Raw genomic sequence first — 22,515 nt, forward strand, 5'->3', positions numbered from 1 at the left:
TGTAAGACTAAGTCTCACTATCCTCACTTCTAGGGAACACTCTGGCTGTACTTCTTCTGAGGCAGATTTGTTCCTTTTTCTGGTAGTCCATGGTATATTCAATATTCTTTGGCAACACTGTAATTCAAAAGCCTCAATTCTTCTTTGGTCTTCCTTTTTCATCGTCTAGCTTTTGTATATGAGGCGATCTAAAATACCATGGCTTAGGTCAGGCGCACTGTAGTCCTCAAAGTTTCATCTTTGCTATTTAACACTTTAAAGAGGTCTTTTGCAGCAGATTTGCCCAATGCCATATGTCATTTGATTTCTTGACTGTTGCTTCCATGGGTGTTGATTGTGGATCCATGTAAAATGAATATCCTTGACAACTTCAATCTTTTCTCCGTTTATCACGATGTTGCTTATTGGGCCAGTTGTGAGGATTTTTGTTTTCTTTATGTTGAGGTGTAATCCGTACTGAAGGATGTAGTCTTTGATCTTCATTAGTAAGTGCTTCAAGTCCTCTTTTCTTTGAGCAAGCAAGGTTATGTTATCTGCGTATCACAGGTTGTTAATGAATCTTCCTCCAATCCTGATGCCGCGCTGTTTTTCATATAGTCCAGTTTCCTCAGATTATTTGCCCAGCGTACAGATTAAATAAGTATGGTGAAAAGATATAACCCTGGCACACACCTTTCCTGACTTTAAACCACGTAGTATCCCATTTTTCTCTTATTGTTGTTAGATACTGTCTTGGTTATCTGGTGCTGCTATAACAGGAATACTGCAAGTGGATGGCTTTAACAAAGAGAAGTTTATTCTCTCACAGTCCAGTAGGCTAGAAGTCCAAATTCAGGGCGCCAGCTCCAGGGGAAGGCTTTCTCTCTCTGTCAGCTCTGAAGGAAGGTCCTTGTGATGCATCAGTCTTCCCTTGATCTGGGAGCATCTCAGTGCAGGAACCTCAGGTCCAAAGGACACACTCTGCTCCCAGCATTGCTTTCTTGGTGGTATGAGCTTCCCTTGTCTCTCTTTATGTCTCAAAAAAGATTGGCTTAAGACACTAATCTTGTAGACCTCATCAATATAACTGCCACTAATCCATCTTCATACGTCATAGTGATAGGATTTATAACACATAGGGAAATCACATCAGAAAATAAAATGGTAGACAATCATTCAGTCATACAAGGGAATCATGACCTAGCCAAGTTAACGAATATTTGGGGGGAACACAATTCAATTCACGTCAGGTGCCGTTGAGTCAGTTCTGACGCACAGTGACCCTGTCCACAACAGAATGAAACACCGCCTGGTCCTGCGCCATCCTCACAGTTGTTGCTATGCTTGAGCTTATTGTTACAACCACTGTGTCAATCCATCTCATTGAGGGCCTTCCTCTTTTTCGCTGACCCTCTGTTTTACCAATCATGATGTCGTTCTCCAGGGACTGATCCCTCCTGATAACATGTCCAAAGTATGTGAGACATAGTCTCGCCATCCTTACTTCTAAGGAGAATTCTAGTTGTACTTCTTCCAAGAGAGATTTGTTCATTCTTTCTGCAGTTCATGGCATAGTTTATATTCTTCACCAACACCACAATTCAAAGGATCAATTCTTCTTCGGTCCTCCTTATTCATTGTCCAGCTTTCGCATGCGTATGACGCGATTGAAAACACCATGGCTTGAGTCAGGCGCGCCTAAGTCCTCAAGGTGACATCTTTGCTCTTCAACACCTTGCAGCCGATGCAATTCTCTTAGAATTGGATATTTTTGTGGTGATTATAAATAAAGTTCCTAACAATAGACTTTTAATATTGGAAATGAAATCAAAGTAGGTCTGTGGGCTTCCATTTTGTGAAAATTAGAAGTAGGAGAAGGGTGGTGGTGGGGAGGATTAGAGAGTAAAGCAAAAGCATTTTGAAAGATAACCCATGAAATGAGCTGAGTACTTAGTGTTGTGCTAAAGTCTACGTATGAATTTCTGTGTTCTAGTCTCCCACACCTGCCCCTCCAGCTGGAAGAGGCGAGAAGCAGAAGAACCAAGTGTGGACCATTCCCACACAACCTCCTGTCTCAAACCTGATCTGATCTGATATGTTTTCTATTTTAATAACCTTAATTATAGGTAAAAACCTGTGTGTAATCAAATAGTCACCGTGAATTTTAAATTGGTAATATGTAAGAATTCTTAAGAATTTAACACTTTGGTAAGTTTTTTGTGATTATAATAAATAAACTGAAGATGGTAATTTAAGTTTCAGGACAGCTTGGCACTTCAGACCTGTGCTGCAAATTAATATTTTACTTTTTCCTTCCAATTCAACCCTTAAAAACTGCTCTTTCAACAGGGACTCTCAATAGAATATGGTTAAAAATAATTCAAATGTGTGATTTTTGTCATATAGGATAGGTAAAAATTATACTGATTCTTGATGGCTTTTGTTTACTCAGGAAAGAACGGAGACCTCCTTCCGACTACCGAAGAGGCCGAGGAACTGGAACGGGCCTTGCAGGCTGTAACGTCTCTCGAGTGCCTGAGTACCATTGGGGTACTTACCCAGTCAGATGGTGTCCCAGTCCAGGAGTTGTCAGATAGAGGAATAGGGGTGTTCTCCACAGGTACTGGAGCTTCAGGAATTCAGTCCTTGAGCCGAGAAGTAAACACAGACCTAGGGGAGCTATTAAATGGGCGTATAGTACATGATAATTTTTCTAGTCTAGAGCTGGATGAGAACCTGCTCCGTTCTGCTACCTTGTCTAACCCACCTACACCCCTGGCAGGGCAGATCCAGGGGCAGTTCTCTGCCCCAGCCAACGTTGGCCTTACTTCTGCCACTCTGATCAGCCAGAGTGCACTTGGGGAGAGAGCCTTCCCAGGACAGTTTCATGGACTTCATGATGGCAGCCATGCCTCCCAGAGGCCACATCCTGCCCAGCTGCTGAGCAAGGCAGATGACCTAATCACCTCACGACAGCAATACAGCAGTGATCATTCACACTCCTCTCCCCATGGAAGCCATTATGATAGTGAGCATGTGCCGTCTCCCTACAGTGACCATATCACCTCTCCCCACACATCTTACTCTGGTGATAATATGGCAGCTACCTTCTCAGCAGAGATGCCCATCATGGCACAGCACTTGCTCCCAACCCAACTTGAGGTGCCACTTGGAGGAGTGGTGAACCCCAGAACTCACTGGGGTAGTCTCCCTGTCAACCTCGGAGATCCCTCGCCATTTAGCAACCTTCTCGGCGCAGATGGACATCTTCTCTCCACTTCCCTATCCACACCACCCACCACCTCGAGCTCAGAGACCACACAGCCTGCCTTCGCCACTGTGACCCCCAGCAGCTCCAGTGTGCTTCCGGGGTTACCACAGACCAGCTTCAGTGGCATGGGGCCTTCTGCTGAACTAATGGCCTCCACCTCTCCCAAGCAGCAGCTCCCTCAGTTCAGCGCAGCCTTTGGCCACCAGCTGAGTTCTCACAGTGGCATTCCTAAGGACCTGCAGCCCAGCCACAGCTCTATAGCCCCTCCTACAGGCTTCACAGTAACAGGTGCCACAGCTACAAGTACCAATAATGCATCTTCTCCCTTTACCTCCCCTAACTGAGCATGTCTGTGTGTTTGCAGGCCGGTGGGGATCCCTGTGTTTTCTATCTTTGTTTCCTCTTTAACACCCCTCTCCCCTTTTCCTAAAGAAGATTTTAAAATAACAGATGGGGACTAGAGGGGAACTCGCTTTCCCAGTTAAGCAAGTTGCCCTGCAGTGGACCTTGCTTCAGTGTTCACATGTGCTCCTTTGCACTGGTGCTCATTCCCTCCTGGAAGGTTCACTCGACCCCCATGGTGTCCTTAGTGGTTCAGCACAGTGACTGGATAGCATCGATTTTTAGCAGCGAGCCCTAGAAGTGGAAGATACCTCAGATTACCAGTGCCCTTTACTATTTCCTAGTATTCAGATCAATGCTTTCCATTCTATTGCCAGATTTTTAAATAAGTGATTTCAGATAGGGTGATCCTATTAATTGCGTTCCTGTGTAAGAGATAGCAAATGGTGTATAGAGGCAGAAGAAGGCTCTGATTTAGCACCAACTGCCAAACACCACATTGAGGCCAGGATTCCATTCCTAATTGTGATCATGTTTAACTAAAAAGAAGAAAATTAGTCTTTTAATCCCTGTGTCTAAGTGTGTGCCTGTGCGTGTGTTTTTGTGCCGGGCAGGAAGCAGCTGTCCCATTGTTGTTATTTTTTTTTTTCGTAATGAGTGTAAGGCTCTTATTTTTCTCCTTTCCCATGCTTCACAGCCTTAAGCTTGGTCATCCTTTCCCACTGAGTTAACTAAAGTTTCCCGAATAGAGAGGGTGGTGATCTGGCTGTATGAATAGCAAGACCCTTTTCTGCTAAAGGTTAGCCCAAGGAGAAATAGAACACAAAAAACTGAATTCATGTCAGTGATGTGGGGATGTCAGGAAAAGCTTGTCTGCAGTGACTGCAAGGGTGCTGAGGTTCTGAGGCCCGTGGTCATGCCGCCTTTTCTGACCTGCGTTTATTTCTAAGACCCTCTCATGGAATTTACAAGATATAATTAAAGAAAACATTTTGCCGTGAAAAGCAGGATAGGTCAGATAGGTTTGGAAAGATGGGATCTGTGAACTCCTTGATCCATCTTTTGCTTTTGAATTTTTCATGTTTACAGTAGTGATTCTTTGGTGAAATTTGTAAAATGCTGAAGATACTTGTAGAACCAATGTATCGGTTGTGAAGTGATGTATAATATCTGAAGGATACACATTTTAAAGTTTCTTTCAAAGCAGAATATGAAAATTAGACATAAATTCTACCTACCCTTTGGTACTTTTATAATAATTTAATCATTTAGGTTTAAATCAGTTTGGAAATAGTTTGGGACAATTTTTAAAAAGTACCAAGATTTTAGGATTAAAAATCATATTGGGTAGTTGAGTAAGTTTGTGACTTTGAAATGAATATGTGAGGTTTCTTCTTGCCTGCTTTTTTTTTTTTCAGAGAAGGGTGGAACTAGATATTTAAGGTGTCTGTCCTCTGCTTTTGCTGAGAAGTTTCGCTGACCCCTGAGATACCATTGGCTATTTATACCCAAGTCTAGTCTAATTTACATCTGTATATTTTAAAAGATGAGTAGAGAGAGCATATCTGTTAATGATATGGTACAGTAATTCATTTGTCAGGGAATATTTAAGCTTGACTCCGTTCTTCTAATAGGTAAAGATTTGGATGTATTTTCTTACTTCCTATATGTATTCTCTTTATGCCATGCTAGTTCTAATCAACCCCTTCTTTTGGAAGCTTTTCTTTCTTTGCTTTGTAAAGGAATGATGGTGATCAGCAGGCATTATGCAGATAACCACGTGCCTGGGATTATGGAGGGGAAATGTCACATGACTGTATGAAATCATTATATGCCCTGTTTTGTATTTATTGAAGCTTCTTTTTGTGGGCCAAAAATATGTTTGTAATATATTGAGTTTTTTTTTTTTATCATGAAAATCGATTGGAAGATTTATTTTTAATAACTTTGCCTTTTTTGCAGATTAAGAAATTTCTAAATTATAAATTATGTCTCAAAGCAAAATTATATTTGGTATCACCATAAATTTCTATTCTGAATGGTGAGAACTGATAATTTGACTATTCCTCACCTGTGAACCTTGTTAATAAGTTTTTTTTTTAATTTAATGTACTATAATGGAATGATTATGAGTAGTTACCTCTGTTCAAAAGTGTCATTTAGTTTGCAAAACAATTTGCAGAGTCCCGTTATAATTGTCACTAGATAACTGTCCATACCCAGTGATTTGGTTTTGTCTCCATGTGTACTCACTAAAGGTTGTAGCAGAGCAGCATACTGACTTCCTTATTTCCCTCCTCAGACAGTGAAGGGAAAGCCAGGGGTAGTAGATTTGAACTTCTCTGACGATTTGTCCGTCACGTTAGCTGCTTAAAATTCTTCAGTTATCAAAACTGAGTTTGCAGTAAGTTGCACATTTTATTGTTTGCAGTTTTCTCTTTTATGTGCATTTAAAAGCCCTTTTCTGCTTTCTAGTAAGGAGGCATGAAATGATCAGGAATGTTGCCAGTTATAGCTTCACACCAAAAATTTTGAGTAAATTCATTTTTGTTTAGATGCCCAGGATGATAGCCGAGGAAAGGGCATCCTCAGAAGGTCCCTGTGTAGGGGTGAGGAATTACAAAAACAGATTTTCCCTCTTGTTTCATCTACTTTCAAAACAAGTGTATCCAAGCTTGCAGTTGGCTTTGCTCTTGCCGTTTGTTGTGAGTCCCGTTTTGGAAGAGAAGAACTTCTGTAAGCCCAGAGAGATCCGTCACGTTTCTCTTCTAGCTAATGGAGCAGTTCTAGTCTATTAATAGTAGAGTTACTATTAATACACAAAGAGAGGAATGAAGTGTCTTTTACTCCAGAAATATGAAAATGAGCATCTTTTAAAATAGCACTTGTGCTATCTATCATAAGGCAATACTGGAATCAGAAACAAGTCTTATATGAGGTCCTAATTAGGTGGAAACTAGCTTTTTTTTAAATTTTAATGTTAAACCCATGAGAAGTAGTGGCAGAGAAGGTTCACTCTGTTTCTCCAGTTCTTTGGGACCATTTATAAAGGCCAGTTAGGTTCTGTTAATGTGATTTAATTTACAGAGTAGCAGTTAATGGATACATTCGATGCTCTGAGAATCTGAATCCCATTCTCATGTATTCTGTTTACTGGCTGTGATCTGTAGCATCTGAAGAAGAGATGTGTTTTCTCTCCCTTACTCTCTCTACGGAATTGTTAATATTATTTTAATTAAAGTACTTATTTTTTTTTTTTTTCTGTAAAAATGGCTTAACAATTTGCACATCTGGGTAGGTTATGTAGCTAGTATACAATCCACAATAGTAAATAGCAATTACACTTAACACACCAAGTGACAGAAAGCTTTTCTAATTATCATTGTGTAGTTTATACGACGAAAGATTTTCTCTAGTAACCTACCATGTGTGATATAACTGCTTTATAAATGACTTTCTGAGCAATTTCATGTTGGCAAGCAGTGTGGGGTGTCTAGTGTCCTTCTATGAGCTTATAATTTAAGGAGAAAATTCACTGGGTATGGCGATCTAGTTGGAAAGTGTTTATTCCCCACCCCCACCCCGCTTCCTTAAAATTAGTGTTACTATCTGTAGTGGCTTAAGGCTAAAGAAATCTAATACTTTATCTTTGCCAAATAATTATTTATAAGACTTATTTCTTAAATAGCTGATTAGTTATTTAAAAGCCCATTCTCTCAATGTTAAGAATCATCATTTTCTATGACTAACACTAAAACTTTTCCTTATCAGAGTTCATATTCACTCCATGATCACAATCCACAGAGGCAAAGGCACCTCTTTGATTAGGTAGGAAATGATGTCCTTGATACACAGAGGTGCCCTAATTCTACAGTTTTCTTATATGAAAAATGTATATTCCTATTGACTGGCGCCACTCAGTTTTTATAAATTGGCACTAGAATTTGAGCCCATGTAGGTAAATTCATTGGTATTTGGTATTTGCCTGAAATCCTGCCTGCGAGCCCTTCAGCATGATGTAGGGTGGTGGTGATGGTAGGTAGCCGGCATCAGGAGCCTGAGGCCTTTTCTTCAAGTTAGCTTAAAAGGCTGTTGTGAATTGGGATTTCAAAAAGGTGGAGATATTAATAACACTAATTATTCAATAGGGTTAAATTCATTTTTAAAAAATTTAGGTGCCTACCTTTCAATTTCTTCATCCTTTTTCTTTTTAGCCTTTAAAAAAAATTTGATTAAAATTCTTAATCTGGTATATAGAATAATCTAGTACAGTATTCTCATAAATGATCAACAGAACTCTGAAGTTTAATGAGGCAATTTGAAGGATTCCTTGAAAGAAAATGTAGTCATACTGAACAGCCTTCATTTGTATCTGTTCCATCACTGACATCTACATTGTTCCAAGGATTTTTTCCTAACAAGAAATATGTTTCTTACAGGAATATATATACGTATATATACATGAAAGAACTTAGACTTTTTCCTCTCAATAAATTGGAAATAATTGAACCTTCACTGGCATTCTATAGAAAAGTAAAATAATTTAATGATTTCTTAATATCTTGAACTTTATAAGCCTTTCTAGATATCAAATCCTGGAGAGAACCAAAACTCAACGTTTTGTAAATTAAAGAAACATTTTAAAAATGCTACCTTTCAAAAGATTTGTAACGAAACACTGGTGAAGAGCATATTTGGTTATCTGTTAAGCATTTTCCCCTGCCCAGTGAGTTAGGAAAGAAAACATAAAACATATATGAATAGTTAGTAACCAGTGGGTCAACTTAGGGAGCCTTATTTCTAAGTAGCAAAAATATTTTTTCACTCCAGTTCTTCTGTTTTCTTAGCTTTCCTCTCTCTGCACTGTGATACAGCACTAACAGAGGAAGTGTGGTGTTTCAGAGAGAGAACAGATTGAGTATGACTTTCTTTACTCTGGTCCAGCAGTGGTTAAAAGCTCGGCTGCTAACCAAAAGGTCAGCAGTTTGATTGTACCAGCCGCTCCTTGAAAACCCTATGGGGCAGTTCTACTCTGTCCTGTAGGGTTGCTAATTAGTCAGAATAGACTTAAGCGAGGGCAACGGGTTTGTTTGTTTCTACTCTAGCTTCCCTAATATTGGAAATGTTTGGCTAGTTTGAATGGCAGTCTTTGGTGATTTAAAGTTTAGTCTGAAGAAGAATCTTACAAGAGAAAGACCTCTCTAACTCTTCTTCAGCTACGTGGGGCAGCAGAGCTTTCTTTCTTCCCTTCTGCCCACTTACCTCTACCCACCCCCAGTACTAAAGTGTGCATGCGTTCTATACTGATCCTGGCCTGAGAGTCATAGAGTCCTCTTCTTTCACTTGGTTTTGTTTGTTTTTTAAGCTGGGGACCACTGAAGTAAACTCTATATGCACCCACAGTTCCCCTTGGAAAATTTTTCAACATGCAGTGCAGAAGGCTCCAATGCAGCTAAATGCCACACCCTTGCTTTTACTTGGGGAATAAACTGATTTGCCCTGAAATGACTCCAACCTGCATTACGAAGGTACAGTTGGCCCCAGTGGATGGCGCTGAAATGATGGAAAGTTTGATACCTGTTGACATTGTCTTCATCTGTTTAGAAGGGTTGAATCAGTTCCTCTCAACAGTGATAATTGTTTTCACTGTATAGTGTTGAGTATGTCTCAGGGATTCCTTGTGGAAGTTAGGGCAGTTTTTCATTGTTGTTTGTTTGTTTTTTTTTTTTTTTTAAAGAAAATAATTTTAAACAAAACTAAAGGTGACTCATCATTGAAGAGAGCGCAAGAAAGTGAAAACATTTGGTTTTGTAGTCCGCAGTCTCTTGCATAGGACGTTTTTTCCTTTCTCCTTCAGGCTCTCATCTCAGCTTCAGCATACAGAATCCTTTCCCATCACACACAGCTTTAAAACTTTTATTTAAAAATTTACTTCCCCAATGAGCTTTCAGAATACTTATTGTAGATTTTAAGAGAAAGGTATATTAATTTATGCTATTAACATCACCTCATAAATTATAAGTTTTATACTAAAGCTGTATTGAGTGTAATGAATTATGTTGCCTATGTGTTTAATAGCTAAAAATTATATATGAGCTTTTTTTTTTTTTTTTTTTTGGACAAAACAAACTAGTGAAGCACCTTTTTACACTGGATCTCTGCCGTGTCAAGGTGTATAGCTATCCTTTGCTACCTTGCAGATATAGAAAATAAAAGGATATCCTGGGGCCTCAAAATGTAGAACACCTTTAGACCATTTATTACTGCTCGTAGAACAGTTGAGAATTATGTTCTTTAGTAAATGATCTGTGGTTTACACTTAAGATGGCTAGAAGCTTAGTTACAGGGTAAGTAGAAATACATAGATCAAGTAAAACTCCAACTACTGTAGCTGGAATTTGTAAACTAAGTTTTTAAGACCTCTTTTATTTCCTATGGATTTATTCTTTAATTTACAGTTTACCTGTAAGTTGGGAAGTAAAATAGAGAGAAAATATTAAATCTAGATGTTCTCAGTGTCTTATTCAGGAACTTTTTATCCCTCCTCACTAAGGAATTCCCACTGTGACTTAAAAATAGAATTAAATTGTGTGCATGTATATGTCTGTGTTTTTACACACATGCAAAAATATACATTGGAGGCACATGTGTGAGAGATATGAATGTATGCTTAGGTAAAAAATAGGGAAAGGTAATAGAATGTGTTGTAGAAATATGATTTATTTAGTTGAGAGTATTGGAGTTACTTTCTCATTGTCTCTGTTGTATAAATACACCAAATTCTTCATGATGTTATTTTAAAAGGCTAGTTCTGATATCATGTGTATTTTATTTTAACCTTTTGGTTAACTTATGTTATGCTATGTTTTTAAAACGACACGAGAAACAGCAAGTTCTAAGACCAGCCTCTCACTTTTGAGCATGAAAATGGAGACAGACAGACCAGCCCAGATATTAGCTGTGTTTGTTTCTTGGAGTGGTGGGACCAGAGAGCTGTCGAACCTTTTTTATGTTAATAATAGATTTCTTTATACTTTGAGTTAGAAAATATTGTTGATCATCTTTTCTTCCTAAACTTAAGAAAAATTATAGGCTTTTAATTTTATAAAGAATACCATTTTTTTGAAGGGGCTACTTTGTTTAAAGAGTTGGTGGGATCATTACACCATTGTGTATTTCAAAACGGGGGTGATGTCAGTTATTTCCAAAAATTCTTTAAAAATTACTCAGTTGTGCTATTATTTATGAGGTTAGAGTGTCTCCCTCCCCCATATTTTGGCTATAGGAAAAATTATGCTGTCATTGACTTTTACCTGATTCATATGGAATTTTTTAAAAAATGCATTCTTATATTTTGAGGCATAGTTGTCATTTTGCTATATAGTCATTACAGGAGCCTCAGATGGTCTAAAGTAGTCAAAACTAGATTTGTTTTTAAATGTTCCAGTCATATTTATTTTTAATATAAAAATTCACATACTTTGAAATAGTCAAAACAACTTCTTATAACACACCTGAATTTGTAGTTGTCTTTGAAGCCTTGTTTACTTCATTTTAAATACAGTCAAGACTTAGGAAAGCTTTATATGTTGTTCTTTTTTACAGTTGTATTTTTGCAGCATCTCCCCGTTTCATTCACTCTTGTGGATTTAAAAAAAAAAAAAAACTGCATATTTCTTGTACATATGCATGCAAATGAAAGAAGGGAGTTTGTATTGGTGCCATTTCTCCCTTCAGTTGCTGGTTAATGGGATTTGCTAGAAAAAATTCCCCCTGATTGGAGGGTGAAAATAGACCCTTTGTGTATATCTGTACAGAGATGTGTATATGGGATGTGGTGGCACTTTGCTGAATGTGAACTTGCCTTGTCCATGGAATGATTGAAAAGTATTATGTTTATTTATACATTTGTATAAATCTATATATACACGTATGTATATGTGTGTGTATAGATAAAGCTATATACATATATTTCCCTAAAAAATGTGTGTGTATAATAGGTAAACAGCCTTTATTAAGCAAGATTATATGTCTTTGGAAATTCTGGATTATTCTGTGAACCAGAGGAGGTGACGGTCTACAGCATATCGTTAGAGCATACTAAAATGGAAGTCCTTTGGATTATAGTCTTGTTTATGGTTATTATAAATGAATACCTGTCAGAACTGATGCCAATTCCACTAATCTTCATCATCTTCACTACCTTCTACTAGTCAATCTCTCGTCATCTTAAAATCATACTTAGTTATGTTCTTTCGCCTTAGTAATGTACTTTCTAGCTAAAAGCATTTTGCTTAAGCATATTCTTTTATTAACACCTCAGTTCTTTCCTTTAAAGATCTTTATCTCTGAAATTCCCCAGAAGATATATATTTTGGTAATATTTTGTATGGTAATTTTGAGAATTTAACATTCATCTTTGTCTCAAAAAAAAAAAAAAATCCAACCTTCAGACCAAACTAATTTGAAAATATTACCTAGATAATTTTAGGACAGTAACTTAAATTGAAAAAGAATGTAATTAGGATTTTTATGATTGATGGTAGTATCAAGTTCATTTCCTCAGTTATAGTCATAGTTTGTCATTTTAAAATTTTGGTTTATTTTGTAGCTTCTCATAAATTTACCATTTTCGTTTTAATGGAAAGCCTACCAAGTTACATGTAAGCCTCCTGAATTCTGTAACTAACTCATTTTATTCATGAAACTGCTTTAATGAATTCTTCTGTAATGAATTCTGCTATATTTCCTTTTGACTTTTCTCACCGTTGTGACATTCTCTTTTAATTTTGCTGCAGCTCTCTAGAAAACTTGCATCCCTATATATTGTGCCTTTAAAGCTCTTATGCACACACAGACAAAAGTGTATATATACATGTTGGAGCATGTGTACATATACTTTCGTATATACTCACACAGTATGTCTCTAGCATATATTGTGGGAGTGGATATATAGATATTCAAAGGCAATGAAATGTTGCTCTCTAGATATATATGTATATAAATAGTGTTAATATACTGTATATACACATGTATATGTATGAGTTTTAAATGGCAATCTTTTACATTTAGCAAAATGCTGCCCCTACTGGAATATTGTCACTGCAATGGCAGTTGTATGTAATGATCTAAAATACATTATCAAAAATTATTTAAAGAACATTTGAAAGTCTCATCTAAAGACATCCACACATTATTTATTTATCTTCTTTTTCCTTTTATTGTTATGTTTTTTTAACTGAAAGGGAGACTGTCATTAAAAAAAAAAAAATGCCATCTGTCCCATGGCAGTAACAAGGAGCTGGAGATTCACTAGAGGAGCCTTGTGCATTTTTCCTCTCTCTGAGATGAAGATGTACCATAACCCAGCCTGTTTATTTCAGTTATAAAGCTATCCTAATATTGTCATTAGTTTTTTTATGCCATCTATCATTTCCTAGATCAACTTAATTCACCAATTTGCCTCTTCCTTTCATTAATAAATAATGATCATTAAGATCATTTTGCCAGAAGGAAGTTAACTACTCTCTAGCTGCAGGGAAATCTATCGCCTAATTATTATTCTGCCTTGTTCAAAATTCAACTTTGAGAGAAGGCAGATCTCTCATGAAGCTGTCTTAAGCATGTTTTTCCTTTATTTGCTTAAAGGCCTCTGCCAAACATATTTTCTGAAAGAACTCTGAGTCTGCATGTACTTGACGTAAATTTCATTCTTATTCCCCACAGCTTCAGGTATTTTTCATCAGTATATCAGTTTGACATACTGAATGCAAGAACATTAAGAAAAAAACTACTGTTATTTTTTGGTGAGTTGGCAGCAGATTACATCTCAAGACCTTACAGAGAGAGGAAGGTACATGGACAATCCTAGACTGTAACGTTACGAAAAGCAGTGGAGTAAGGTTGCCCCTGAAGACTATACTAGAGAGGTTGGGGTTTGGGTGATTTTACAGAGTGGCTTAGCCAGAACTTGATATCAGGAGCAGCCTTTAACAAAAATCCTCTTGGCAATTGTATGATACTAACTAGAGTACTAAAGTGTAAATTGAAACAAGTTGCAGTGGGAAATCAAAGGTGAGGTAACTTATTTGAAACCAGTAAAGGAGAGACAGGTTGCACATTTTAAAAATCTCTTTTAGCAAAGTAACTGCACGGTAGCAAGGACTAGCCGTTCTCAAATCCCTTCTTTTGTGTCCTCATTCACCTTGGCACACAAGTATGTTTAATAGGCCATACATTAAAAATATTTCCAAAAAAAAAAAAAAAAAAACTGCTTAAGGGGAACTTACAAACTGAGACTCTTCTCTGTATTTGTGTTAATAGTGGCTGGAAGCTTAGTTATATGCACAAAAGTTAGGAGCCACTTGTTTCTACAGAGACTGTAGGAGCAAGATGAAGAGATGGGCAGGTTTGGTAAGAGCCTCTAGTTCTGATGGAAAGGCACCCTGTGGCATGGGGTGCAGTGTTGCTGGGGGAGGCCACATTTTGGTAGGTGATGGGCTTTTGGTTTGTAATTTCCCTTTAAACAAGAAGAGATGGCTCACATTTTCCATATATATCTCAATGAATGTACTGTATTACTGTTTTAAAAATTTGATGAAATAATAATGGATTGGTCTCCTTTTGTTATCTGGTCCTTGTTTAATTTGTTTAAGGGTTTTTGTATACAAAAGTTTACATTTTTATGTATATTTTTCTTGTGTAAAAACTGATGTAATATGTGTATAAAAACACTGTATGTATTATCTGTATATAGTGTGACAAAATGATTTTTTTTCTTTCTTTCTTTTGGATGTATTAATAAATCTTGCTGTGAAGTAGCTTTGTTTTTAGTATAATTTCCTGTGCCTGGATATTGGTGGAAGCTGCTAATCCAGGGTAGGTATTTATTTTTATTTTTTTATTGGAATATAGCCAACCAACCAACCAGTTGCCATTCAGTTGATTCCAACATGGTAAACATTTTTTATATCTTATATTTTATCAAGAAATCTAGGGAGTTATCACATGGTTTCTTTATGGTTAGACTAACTGATTAACTTTCATAATATCTGTGAATCAATTAAATGCTGCCAAGAGTGACTTTGATATGGTGTCTATCTTAGTTATCTAATGCCTCCATGATAGCAATACCACAAGTGGATGGCTTTAACAAAGAAATTTATTTTCTCACAGTCTAATTTTTTAATAAGCTAGACATCCAAATTTAGGACATCAGCTCTAGGGGAAGGCTTTCTCTGTCGGCCCTGGACATCAGTCTTCCACTGGACTAGGAACTTCTCCATGCAGGAGCCCTGGGTCCAAAGGACGTGCTGTGCCCCTGGCACTGCTTTCTTGGTGGTATGAGGTCCCCCTGTCTCTCTGCTCACTTCTCTCTTTTATATCGCAAAAGAGATTGGCTTAAGACATTATCTAATCTTGTAGATCTCATCCATATAACTGCCACTAATCCATATCATTAACATCATAGTGATAGGATTTATAACACATAGGGAAATCACATCAGATGACAAAATGGTAGACATTTTGTCAGTCATACATACAATACTGGGAATCATGACCTAACTAAGTTGACAGAAATTTGGGGGGATACAATTCAATCCATGACAGTGTCCAACCTTGATACCTAACTAGAACTTGCATCTGAAATTGTTAAATGCTATAACTTGTGGGTTTATAATGGAGGTCTTACAAGCCAGTTTCTATTTCATTTTATCAGAAGCCCATTCTCTCTTCATGTGCATAGCTTCACAAATATAAGGACAATTTTATATTGTATAACCAAAGTTAAAAAGAAGAAAAGATTATCTCTCTAAGGAGAGTGGTGAGGAATAGAGGAAAAGCTAGCAGGGGTGAGAGCATAATGAGCATGGAAGGCTAGAACAGGCAGTGGACAAGGGAGTGGTGATCAGCTGTGATTTGGGAAGATTAATCTGGTGTCAGGATTTAAGAGATTGAGGTTGGCTGCAGGGAGATGAGTTAGGGGAAGGTGTACCGCAATAGTTCAGGCTAGATAATAAGTCTGAAACTAGATGTGGCAATAGAAATGTAAAGGAAGGGAGAATTCCAAAGGACCTGGAAACAGACTGATTACACGTTAGGGGCATCAAGGAGGAGGAATCAGAAGAGGTTTCACCCCTGGATTTCTGGGAGAAGGATGGTGCCAGTGGCAGAAGCAGGTGGAACCACCCTCAGCACTCTCATCGGTTTCAAGAGAGGCAGTTAGTTTTGAATATACAGTCAAGCATCACGTAACATCCATTTGGGCAACCATCTGACCACATATGTGTCCGTGGTCCTGTAAGGTTATAGAGTTCAGAAATCTTGATCAGAGAATGGGATGTAGTAGCTTTAGGCATGTCATACTCTACAATCAGGAAGATCCTCAAAAACAAGAAGTTCTCCAAGCTGTTGAGCTACAAGGCTACAGAAAATGGGAGAAGGTCCTATATCAGATATGGTGAAATTGCCGATGACGTGAATTGAGGAAAAGCAAATCCCTCTCAGCACGTTGATGATCACTGCTAAGGCACATAGCTTGCGTGAGATGCTTCAAAAGAAGGAGCAGACTACGATATCCAGTTTAGAGCTAGCTTTTTTTTGAGGGTGGTTCAAACACTTCAAACAATGTTTTTCACTGCATAATGTGGAAGTGAGTGGTGAGTCTGCGAGTGCTGATGCAAGGCAGCAGAAGAATTTGTTGCAACCCTAGATAAACTAGAGGGAGGTTATCTGCCCCAGCAAATTTTTAATATGGAAAAATCTCCATGTTCTCAAAGTGAATGCCTGAAAGGATCCTCACCCATAATATGGTCTCACAGAACGTTATCATGGACAGTAAGCAACGCATAACTGTACAAAGTTTGAGTTGGGAGTGGAGGCATCCTGGTGGAGATGGCCAACTGATAGTTGTAGCTAGAGATCAGAAGAGAAGCCCAAGGCAAAGACAGATTTGGAAGCTGTGGGCCTAGAATTGAGTGTTGAAGTTGTAAATGGTCAGGGACAGATATTTGGGGAACAGTTTTTTTGTGGTTTTTTTCTATGTAATTTTATTTTGTTTTATTTACAGGCCCCCAAAAAAGCTTGAACAATTTTCCCGAGGCCTCCCAGCTAGCAAACTATGGAGCTGGTATTGAAAGGCTGTCAGGTTGACACCCCTCCCCCACTCTATTAGGAGTGTTGATGTTATGGAAAGTCAGCACCTCCCCTTATCCTTGCCTAGAAAGGGCCTCTGGGCTGCGTACTTTCCTTATCCTCACATACTCATTGTAATGACTTGTTTGCCTCACCTTCTGGAAGTTTCATTCCAGTGTCTACATCATTAACTCCTGAAACCCCAGACCCTAGCAGAGTGTACTTGCCCATAGTCAGCACACAATAAGTAACTGAATGAAGTTAGTACTCTGAAGAAGTTTGTGAATAGAAGGAATGGAGATTTGAAGAGACTTAGAGACTTCACAAGTTTTATAGACTTAGAGAATCTAATGACAGGCAGTGTAACAATTGGCTAAGATTGTGGACTTTGGAACAAGACTGCTTTGATAATCTTGACATCATTTAGGAGCTGTGTTATCTTGGACAAGTCACTTAACCTCTCTGTTTCAGTTTCATCTGTAAAATGCGTTGGGAGTATTGACATGATACAATTCTTATAAAACACTTAGAATCATCCCTGGCACATATTAATATGCACTTGGTAAATTTTAGTTGTTAATCAACTTGATGGCAACAGGATATTCTCATTTTATGACTAGAGGAAAAGACCGAAGGTACTAACAAAATGGGCTAATTACTGAAGTAAGTGCTTAGGGGAGACTAGAGGGGGAAATAAAGGAACTCGGGGTTAACTATGGTGAACCAAAAAAAAAAAAAACCCGGTTGCCATCAAGTCGATTCCAACTTCCAACAGAGTAGAACTGCCCCATCAGGTTATCCAAGGAGCAGCTGGTAGATTTGAACTGCCGACCTTTTGGTTAGCAGCCAAGTGCTTAACCACTGCACCACTGGGGCCCCAGCTATGGAGAAGGAGGATAGGAATAGGCAGGGAGCTTAGGCAGGAATTTCTGAAGATAAAGGGAATCTGATACTGATTTTTTGTAATACAAGAGGGCTTGAGTAACCAGCATATGCGGTAACTTATACCAAATCAGGAGCCCTGCTGGGGCAGTGGTTAAAGCACTCAGCTGCTAACTGAAAGGTCTATGGTTTGAGCCCACCAGCCACTCAGTGGGAGAAAGATATGGCAGTCTGCTTCCGTGAAGATTCACAGCTTGGAAACCTCATGGGGTAGTTCTGCTCTGTCCTATAGGGTGGCTATAAATCGGGATTGAATCGATGGCAAAGGGTTTTTTGGTTTATATCCAATCAAGTTCCAAAACAAACTAGAATATATTGTTACTAAAATCCTGTTAATTGAAATATAATTTGTCTTTTGCTTTTTAAAATTCTGTATTTCATCTTACATAGTATGAAGCATCATTTAATGGAATAAAATATACTGTTGTATCAACTTGTGGACAATGTTTTGGGCTCAAAAATACTTAGGAAAATAAAATATGCTTTGATGGTTACAAGGGTGGAGAGCAAGGGAGAGGGGTATTCACTAATTAGATAGTAGACAAGAACTATTTTAGGTAAAGGGAAAGACAGCACAGCGCAGGAGAGATCAGCACAACTGGACTAACCAAAAGCAAAGAAGTTTCCTGAATACAACCGAACACTTCGAAGGTCAGCATAGCAGGGGCGGAGGTTTGGGGACCATGGTTTAAGGGGACAATCTAGGCTAACTGACATAACAAAATGTATTAAGAAAACATTCTGCATCCCACTCTGGTGAGAGGCGTCTGGGGTCTTAAACACTAGCAAGCAGGCATCTAAGATGCAGTTCGTCTCAACCCACCTGGAGCAAAAGAGAATGAAGAACACCAAAGACACAAGGTAAGTATGACCCCGAGACAGAAGGGGCCACATAAACCAGAGAGTACATCAGCCTGAAACTGGAAGAACTAAATGGTGCCTGGCTACAACTGATGACTGCCCTGACAGGGAACACAACAGAGAATCCCTGATGGAGCAGCAGAACAATGGGATGCAGACCTCAAATTCTCATAAAAAGACCAGACTTAATGGTCTGACTGAGACTGGAAGAACCCTGGAGGTCATGGTCCCTGGACCTTCTGTTAGGCCAAGACTGGAACCATTCCCAAAGCCAACTCTTCAGACAGGGATTGGACTAGACTAAAGATAGAAAATGATACTGGTGAGGAGTGAGCTTCTTGGCTCAAGTAGACACATGAGACTATGTGGGCAGCTCCTGTCTGGATGATAGATGAGAAGGCAGAGGGGGACAGAAGCTGGCTGAGTGGACAGGGGGAATACAGGGTGGAAAGGAAGAGTGTGCTGTCTCATTAGGGGGAGAGCAGCTAGGAGTACATGCCCAAGCCCCAATGCCGTCGAGTACATAGCAAGGTGTGTATAACTTTTTGTATGAGAGACTTACTTGATTTGTAAACTTTCACTTAAAGCACAATTACAAAAAAAAAAGAAAATATGACTGCAAGTATAAAGAATAGTAAGAGGGTCTTTTACCAACACATGTGCATGTCCCCTGCTAAACGTAGAAATCAAGTTTAAGGAGTCAGACCATATATCACCTCCACAGTACATAGAGGCCAAATATGGTGCTCCAGACTGTACTGTCTGAACCATACATTTCAAAATCTCTTATTTCTCTATTTTCCTTTAATAGTTTTGATTGTGTGAATCGTGTATATTCCCAGAAGACAGTGACCACCTAGTATATTTCCTCAATATAAAACCTCTCTTTTTTTTTTTTTTTTTACTTTCTTATTGACGATATTGCATTGTCCATTTCTCCAATGAATTCCCAGAGTATGTCTCTTCTGGGTTCTTTTTCTCCAGCATCTCCCCAAGTTTGAAAATGTCTCAAGCTCATTCTTCAGCCTTCTCCGTTGTTCTTACTCTGTACTTGAGGTCCCAGTGCAGAGTCCTTTAACTGTCCATGCTTAAACTTTGGTCTCCCTGGAGATGAACTCCAAACCTATACCTACAGCTCTGATAGTTTTCAGATTTTGGTCTCACAATTCCCACTGCTTCCTGAGGACCTCCACGTCCATATTTGGCCCTCATTGTAAACTTAGCTTGTACAAATCTAAACTTTCCCTTTTAAGCCTGCTCTCACTCTGAATTTTTGCCTTTGTTTATTCAGCAAACATAAAGATGCCCATTAATATCCCTCTAGTGTCCCTTGCACTAGTATCTTTAGTCATCTTGATTTCTCCCAGTTCTCCAGGTTTTCATCATTTGATCATAGTAGTTTCCTAACGGCTATCTCTGCCTCCAATCTCTCCTCCCTCAAATCAATCCTGTACATATAGTGGTGCCTGCTTGATCTTCCCCCCCGCCCCAAAAAAACCAGACACTCCAAAATTGGGCAAATGTAGTTTGATTTCTCATCTGAGCCTCCCTCATAGACCATCTCCTTACATAGTTTGGTTTTCAAGGCCCCATAAAATCTCATATTAACTGTTTTCAAACCACATCTCATGTTACAATCATCATCAACCACAAATGTTCTTCTCTTCACACCCCTCTCTTCCAGCTAAACTTGTCTACCCATACACCCATATTCTGTGCATACACCCATATTCCTGTCTGGACCTGTGTTTGTGCATACTGTGAAGACCATCCCTTTGCTTATCGAAAAACTACCTTCTTGAACAAGCCTACTTTCAAGCCTTCCTACTCTCAAGACGACTTCCCGCTCCAGAAAAACCCTTAGTCACTTTTCCTTGGAAGCGCTCAATACCTGTAGCACTAAATTAAAGCAGAACACATGCTACTACTATGACTTTTATTTATTATGTCCTGCACCTCCTCAAAAAGACCACATTAGGATAGGGACTTTTTTTTTTTTTTTTTAAATCTTTATTGCTTAGAACAGCCTCCCAATGCATATAGCAGAAACCTAATAAATTGTTGCTCATTGTGCTACCAGAAGCCAAAGAGTACATCTTATTTCCTTGGGCGGGGGAAGACAAGGAACCTTCAAATATACCTTGATATTCAAAATTGTTGATCTTGTCTAAATACTCATTTATGACAGCATATGCTAGATTGTCATTATTTCATTTAACCATGTCCTGTCTCCCCTCAAAGGTATGTACAGAATATTAATTGTTAAGAATATGTACCCACTGTCATTTTTGTTTTATTTAATTTTTATGTACTGATAGACTAGCAGTGCCAAAATTGTATTTGAATTTTGCTATTGAAAGCATAACATGTTTTGTTTGTTTTTTTGTGATTGTTACCTACAACATTTGTCTCTGAAAATAACATGAAGCTTGGGACTATAATTTACTTGTTTTACTCTCACTTGGTCCTCTTACCACACTTCTGTTTAATTAACAGCCTCCTTGTTAAAATAAATTTATTCCTGAAAAGTTGGCAGGAAATCTGACATATTAATTAGTCATATTTTCTTATTGACATAAATTACCAAATTGGAGGAGCTCTCCTTTGGAAAGTGTTTTGGATTTAAAAGACTAAGTAAAAACCTTACTAGAAAATTCAATGAAACATTAAAATCACATACTTCAAAATTCCTGATAAAAATAATGTTTAAAATAAATTACTAAGAATGGAAGCTATTTTTTAAAAAATATTTTGTTGTATTTTTGGTGAAAGTGTACATAGCAAAACAGGTTCCCATTCAAGAATTTCTGCACATATTGTTCAGTGACATTGGTTACATTCTTCACATTGTGTGAACATTCTCATCATTTCTGTTCTAGTTTTTCTATTCCCAATAACCTACTCACCCTGCCCCCCAAACTTATCTAGGCTGTAATTGTTGGCCATTTGGTCTCAAGTATATGATTTTTTAGAGGAGTACGGTAGTCGAGGGTGATATTCTTTACTTTATGAGCTAACAGGCTGTTTAGCTAAAAGGTAACTTCAGGGAATAGTGTTGATTCAAGGTTTAAAGAGTATCTCAGGGCAATAGTCTCAGGAATTCCTTCAGTCTCAATTGGTCCAGCAAATCTGGATTTTTTGAGAATTTGAGATTCTATTCCACATTTTTCTTCCTATCAGTGTTGTCATTTTTTGGTCATTTTTTAAAATTTTGTTGCTGTTGTAGAGAATATACACGGCAAAACATATACCAATTCAACAGTTTTTACATGTACCATTTAGTGACATTGACTACATTCTTCTATTTCTGCAACCATTCTGACCCTCCTTTTCTTAGTTGTTCCTCCCCTACTAACATAAATTCACTGCCCCCTAAGGTTCCTGTCTAATCTTTAAAGTTGCTGTTGTCAGTTTGCTTCCATATAGATAGTTCTTAAAAGAACATAATGCTCAAGGCAGACATTTTTACTAGTTAAACTAAATTATTGTTTGGTTTTAAGATGGCTTCAGGGGATATTTTTGGTTTAAAGTTTAAAGATTATCTCAGGGCGATAATTGCAAGGGCTCATTAAACCTTCATGGCTCCAGGAAGTCTGGAGTCCACGAGAATTTGAAATTCTGTTCTGCATTTTTCCTCTTTTTATCAAGATTTGTCTATAGAATCTTTGGTCAGAATGTTCAGTAATGGCAGCCAGCACAATCCAGTTCTTCTGGTCTCATAGCAAAGGAAGCAATTAGCCACATATTCCATATCCTCCTTCTATTCCTGACATTCCTTCTTCCTCTGTTGCTCCAGGTGAATAGAGACCAATTGTTGTGCCTTGGATGGCCACTTGCAAGGTTTTAAGACCCTAGGCACTATGCAATGAACTAAGAGGTAGAATAGAAGCACTAAAAGTTATTAGGTCAATTAACTGGGATGTCCCATATGACTCTAAACCTCCAAACAAAGAAAACAAATCCCATGAGAATTTTGGTTGTACATA

The 22,515-nt window shown here is 38.1% G+C and overlaps 1 protein-coding gene across 9 annotated transcripts in view; it reads left to right on the forward strand.

Moving 5' to 3' along the window:
• INO80D (INO80 complex subunit D) overlaps positions 1 to 13,862 on the forward strand; it is a 61,720-nt gene extending 47,858 nt beyond the window's left edge. For all 9 annotated transcript variants that reach the window (XM_023542123.2, XM_023542106.2, XM_023542132.2 and 6 more), the window contains one exon: positions 2,432 to 13,862. In XM_023542123.2, the coding sequence (XP_023397891.1) occupies positions 2,432 to 3,594 (1,163 nt within the window). In that variant the 3' untranslated portion in view covers positions 3,595 to 13,862. The remainder of the gene's footprint in view (positions 1 to 2,431) is intronic.
• The last annotated feature ends 8,653 nt before the right edge of the window (positions 13,863 to 22,515 follow it).

Source organism: Loxodonta africana, chromosome 6, assembly GCF_030014295.1.
Source record: "Loxodonta africana isolate mLoxAfr1 chromosome 6, mLoxAfr1.hap2, whole genome shotgun sequence".
NCBI classification, from domain to species: domain Eukaryota; kingdom Metazoa; phylum Chordata; class Mammalia; order Proboscidea; family Elephantidae; genus Loxodonta; species Loxodonta africana.